Genomic DNA, 5,902 nt, shown 5'->3' on the forward strand with positions numbered 1-5,902 from the left:
GCAACAGTTCGTTTAAAACCTCCCGCCCATCTGCGTCATTACGTCAGACGCCGCCGGAACGAGCCGGAAACACCGGTCTCCATGGAATCTCCGAAGCACAAACTTCTCTCTTCACTCTTCGGTTCATGCTAGCTCCCAAGAAACATGACTGCAGACGGCGACTACAGCAAATACGACTCGGCACACCTGCAGGCAGAGCTTGAACAAGAGAGGGAAATGAAGTAAGTGCGTTTGAAATAAACAATACAAAAGTTACAAAGTTAACAAGCAAGTTATTTTTCTAACATCGTTTTGGTTCTCGGCGACAGAGAAATGCTCGAGGAGTCGGTGTGTGACCTGCGGAGTACCATGTGTGAACTGCAAGAAAGACTGCACAGTGTCGATGGGGAAGGTGTGTGTGTGTGTGTGTGTGTGTGTGTGTGTGTGTGTGTGTGTGTGTGTGTGTGTGTGTGTGTGTGTGTGTGTGTGTGTGTGTGTGTGTGTGTGTGTGTGTGTGTGTGTGTGTGTGTGTGTGTGTGAGAGAGTGAGTGAGTGAGAGAGAGATTTAAAGAATTTACTTATATGTCTGTCACCCCATGGGAAGATGTTACCCAACAACCCACTGTAGCCCTGTAATGTAACTATAGTGACAGTTTCCCTTGTTCTGAACCAGGAAACGAGTGGAAGACGAGGTATGAGACACAGATCGAGCTAAATGGACAGCTGGACAGACAGATGTCCCTCATTCATGAGAGGCTGGAGGACCTACGAGGAAACCCCATGGGTGAGTTCACAGGCTAGTGCTAAGCTAGGTTAGTTAAATACCTCAGAGAACAGTGTGGTTTGCTTTCTCTACACCAAGAGCGGTGTCATTGCGATACATCACCAATACAAACCACTGGTGGGCAAGCTCAAGGTCTACAGCGTGGTACATGAAGATCCTCAGGGCTGCTGAGTCGCTCCTCTGTCTGCCTTGAGAGAAGAGGCGGGTTGAGAACAGGGTTTTGAAGCTTATCAACATCCCTTCATGCCTGAATACTCGTCAAGTCAGTCTTTCAGCTGTGTTAGTGTAGAAAAACAACAAGCAGCACTGCAGCGCTCACACAAACGCTTGTTTTTCCACAGATCGGCTGGCCTCTATCCGAACTTACGACGACATGCCGGTAGTGAGTACAACCAAGTTAATATTCTTTTTGATATATCTGTTTTGTGGTATTGGAGTTATTGGAGTTGGAGTGCAAAACCTCATCCCACCAGCCGGGGTCCTCACAGGCCCCAGAGCTGTACTTTTTCAGAACTTCAGACCTCACAGCTACTCTGTTTTTATCACTCCAATTTCTCATGGATTTCAATCAATTAGTTGCTAATGACTTAATGGCATTCTCATTTTCTGTTTGAATTAGTCCTATTTAAGTCATAATTGTAAATTCCAATGCATTCAAGTATACAAAAGCACCCAATTGCAGCTTATGCAGCCTTAAAAGTGTATATTTGGGGGGGATCTGTTAGCAGAAATGGAATATGATATTCACAATGTTTGTATGTTTTCATTAGTTTGTAATTACCTGAAACTAAGATCCTCGTAGTGTTGCCTGAAGTATTATTTTGGTGAGGATGGCCTCTGAGTGAGGTGAACGGTGTTGCCAGGGTTTTCTGTGCATGTCTTGCAATAGATACAGTAGATATTTGTATATATTTTTAAATATTTGTCTGAATGTAAAGCATCACACGCTTTCAGGGGCGTAGGACTGGAAGTGTGTTTACGATGGAAGCACATTACCAGCAGAGAGAGCCAGAGGCACAGAATAAGGGGAGAAAGCCAGACAGGACAGACAGGATTGTGATGCCAGCTTCTCTCCATCCTCCCGTGGATGCAGGCTGAATGCGCCACAGTTTAATCACAGCACGGTAATCATAGGATTACAAACAATGGGAGAGTAATGTGCACTAATTACGATGCTTTAACATGCACGAACGCGCCACACACACTAAAAGGTTGTACAAGTCTGAATGTGTGTCTGTGTGACGAACAGATGTTCATTACCCAACGAGTGACTGTAATACTGAGGACTGAAGATCTGTAGACAAACTGTGAGCGTGACAGGAAGATAGACTGAGTATGTGAGCAGAATATGGATTATTTTTAATTAGCTTGAACATTAGCTTACATCCTGCAGGATTGAGCTTTACATCATGATTATTTATTTCTCTTATAAACCACAACTGATACTTAATGACATGCACTTTGGTTAGTATTCCTAGCTTTAATAAAGGAAATACTTAAGTAAAGTACCTCAAACATGTACTTAAGTGCTTGAGTAAATATACCTAGTTACGGACCATGGTACTTTAAAAACCTTGCAGGTTAGAGACCCCAGTGAATTATATATAAAAATCAACATAAACATACACCACAGCAACATCTGGAGTCAGTTTGTAAGGAATTTGGGGAAAAGAAATAAGACCAACAAGACGTGACAAATGGTACATTCATAGGCATATGGTGGACCACAGTCCTATAATTATGAAATTGCTAAGTGCCCAAGAATCCAGGAAGAGACGAGGATATGGATAAATAATGGACATTTTGAACCTGAATAGCTTCTTATTGTTCCCCGATATCACTGCATGCTTTACCACAAATCTCATCTATCCTTATGTCTCGGCTCTGAGTCGTTCATTTGGTTACAGAATAATACCTAATCCATATTTATGCTGGTGTTTTCTGCATCAACTATTCTCATCATAGTCATTATTGATCCTAGTAGATATCTCTGTGTTATTGCGTTGATTTGTCATCAAACATCAGCAGTGCAACACCTTTTTATATGTCTTTGCTGCAGGAAACGCTGAGGCAGCGTCTGAAGCTCCTGACTGAAGAGAAGTCTGACCTCCAGAGTCAGCTGCTGGACTGTCACAGCACAATTGAGCAGGAGGGAAAGGTCTGCACCCTCAGCCACTCCACTGCACAGTTGGAGGGATTTTGTGTTCAGTATGGTTGAAGGTCACAATGTCTGCTGGTCCGGGTTCATTATTTCTCAGACAAGCAGCTTTGAATCCAAGGATTGAAAAGATTTGGCTGATACATTTTGCATTCGTTCTTTTTTTTAATAACCAGAGATGCAAAATCGAACCCCTAACCTTTGTCCTCGGCTGGTATGCTCTTAGTTTGGTGACTCTGTTCTTTGTTTATTGTTCTGCCCTACAAACAGCCAGATATTAGTTGAATAAAGGTTTAACACACAGCATGTGCAGCCAGTAATCCATGTTGTAATCTGTTGCTCATTAACACCGAAGACCTCCTGAATGCAGCAGCAAACACAGAACAAGCACTCTGAGCAGACAGATTATTACTGACAGTTAGAACGACGGTAGTCCATTAACGGAGAAATGTGACAGTAAGGCCCTCTGTTTCTCTCAAACGCCAGGCCTTTCACAAAACCAACGACGAGCGGCGGGCATACCTTTCAGAGATAGCTAAGGTGAGTATTCTCTTTCATCCATGTTGAAAGCAGTGCGACCGAGTTATTCTCAAACCAAACCTGTTGACTGCAAACACTGAAGAAGAGCTGTCATGGTTAAACGCTACAAATGCAGTCCACACTGGTGTGCTCTGTAGCGTCTCTCTTTCAGGCCTAGTTATGCTTTCTCATTCATCCTCCAGTGCTGCTCTCTCTTGTTATATAATAGGTGGGCTCAACCAAACAAGTGAGTCAAGGACTTTCTGCCTTATGCTGCAGCAAAACTTGTTCTTGCAGGGCTGAATCGAATGCAGCTGTAAGGAAACTCACTCTCGACAATCGCAAGAAACAAATCTCGTGACGGCACGCGAAACACAAAAGTGCACATACATGTGCAAACAGCTAAACAACATGTTGATGTTTATGCGTCTGGAGTACACACACTGTCATTTCTCATGTCATGATTTGTCTACTGGCCATAGCTGTCCACTACCCTTGAAGCCCAAAGAAGACAGTACTCCACCCAGCCACAGAGGGCACCAGAGAGCAAACAGAGGAGGTAAGTGACACACAACAATTAACGGTAATGGACCCAATAATGTGGACTGTGAATATGAACAAACTCAATTGACTTCAGTTGAATTAATTTGTGAAAATGTATTTGCTTTGCAACCAGGCTTAATTTTATGTGTAGTTTACTGTCTTGATTTGTACCTAGTAAAGTAATCATGCAGGACAAATTAACTCAGAATTAATACATTCTGAGATTAGTCTTTTACTGGTGCAAGATTCGAGTAGAGAATTCAGTGTTATTTTATCTCTGTTGAAACACTTCAATGGTTACATGTTTCTGCTAAACGAACTGTATTTTCTGATTGCGTAGAGGGAGGCAGACCAGCAGGAAGGCAGAGGCTGATTCTAAGGAAGAGAGGAGAGAGAGAGAAAAAGATGGAGGAGGAATGTGTGAAGGAGGAGGAGGAGGTGGAGGAGCAACAGCAGAGAGAAGAGAAAACGAATCCCAAAGGGAAAACAGGTTACCCACACTAAAGTTCTAACTGAAACACAATCCCTAACTCAAACCTGTGGTTCTAGTCTTTTTTTTAAAAAGAGGTAATGTCTTTTTGTTTCTCAAAAGATGAATGTGAGGAAACGATGCAGTTGGTTATGTAGACATGTTCCCCTGTTGGTCTTTCAGTGTTCATTCCACAATAGATGGCAAATACAGTGGAATAAAATATAACATTTACAATGAAGTCTGACATTATTATCCTTACATGTTTCTTTGTTTCAACAAAAAAGAGTAGCTTTTCTAAAAGAACTCCTACCACTTGTATGACGTAAGCAACACCACATCTCTCACCACTTTCTCCAAATGTGGTTCATCCAGAGAGTCAACCCGTCAACCCGTCCCACCCACTAACCGCCTTTACAAGCGTAGGTGTAGGAGAACTGTGTGACATGCAGTAGTGAATACTAACATTGCCAGGAGCTGTTTCATTTGTTTTTGTGAAGTCGTGTGGAGGAGGGGTTCACTTCTTGTCAGCCTCAAAAGTAAATTGAAACAATATCTTATATCAAAGAAATGGTCTCATAGGCAAAACCAGCATGGACTCGTAATTTTTTCGACCCATGAATCACACTTTCACGTGGTAACTACCTAGATGTCTCCAGCTGACGGGTGAAACACGGTGACAAAGCACTACAGTATCTGTCAAAACACCAGTAATTCAGCTCCTCCCTCTGTAGCTACTTACCATGAACAGGCCTCTGCTGGAAACAATTTAGTGTAGGCCTACTGCACGTGCATTCATGCGTGTGTAAGATAGTCATTCGACTTTTAGTTTACCATAAAACCAGTAAGATGTGTCACACAGCGTATACTGCATTGTGTGAAATTGTAGCATGAGGATGCGGTGATTAATGGCAGAACGGAGAGAGTATCTTTGTACAGTAGCATCCAGTCAGAGTGCAAGGACATGCATCATCCTGGGCTGTGACATCATGACAGTTCATTTTTGGAATAATTCCAGATGTGAGTCGCCACATCTGAATGACCTCCAACTTTGTGCTTATCCTCAATTGTGCTTTTACTTGTGTTTTTTTAGTGTCTCGGAAACAACTTTTAGAGTCAAAAAGTGTCAGTTGTGAGTCACTGATGGGTCTGGCATAAATAAGTCATTAATCCTTTATCATTTTTGTTATTTTTATGATGGACAGTGGATCATAAAACTGTCTGATCCACATTAAATGTGCCTGCAGGGTTTACTCTGATAGCCTCAGCTACAAATTCCAAAATCCCCCAACTTTTTATTTTTTTTATTTTATTTTTTATACATAAGTCAGTTGAATCTCAGAAAAAATGCCTAGTCATGCTCCAGGAGCAAAGAGCATATTCCATTCAATATCATAGTTGCAAGACTGAATCACACTTCCATTACTAATATATATTTTAAACACACATA

The 5,902-nt window shown here is 42.0% G+C and overlaps 1 protein-coding gene across 1 annotated transcript; it reads left to right on the forward strand.

The window, feature by feature from the left end:
- ccdc169 (coiled-coil domain containing 169) lies at window positions 1-5,350 on the forward strand. The gene is made up of 8 exons (XM_084028574.1): window positions 1-221; window positions 309-391; window positions 653-763; window positions 1,105-1,145; window positions 2,823-2,921; window positions 3,408-3,461; window positions 3,923-3,999; window positions 4,324-5,350. The coding sequence occupies exons 1-8, from the start codon at window positions 145-147 to the stop codon at window positions 4,493-4,495; spliced, it is 714 nt and encodes a 237-aa protein (XP_083884700.1). The 5' UTR covers window positions 1-144; the 3' UTR covers window positions 4,496-5,350.
- The last annotated feature ends 552 nt before the right edge of the window (window positions 5,351-5,902 follow it).

This window comes from Eutrigla gurnardus (genome assembly GCF_963514095.1).
Source record: "Eutrigla gurnardus genome assembly, chromosome: 15".
NCBI classification, from domain to species: domain Eukaryota; kingdom Metazoa; phylum Chordata; class Actinopteri; order Perciformes; family Triglidae; genus Eutrigla; species Eutrigla gurnardus.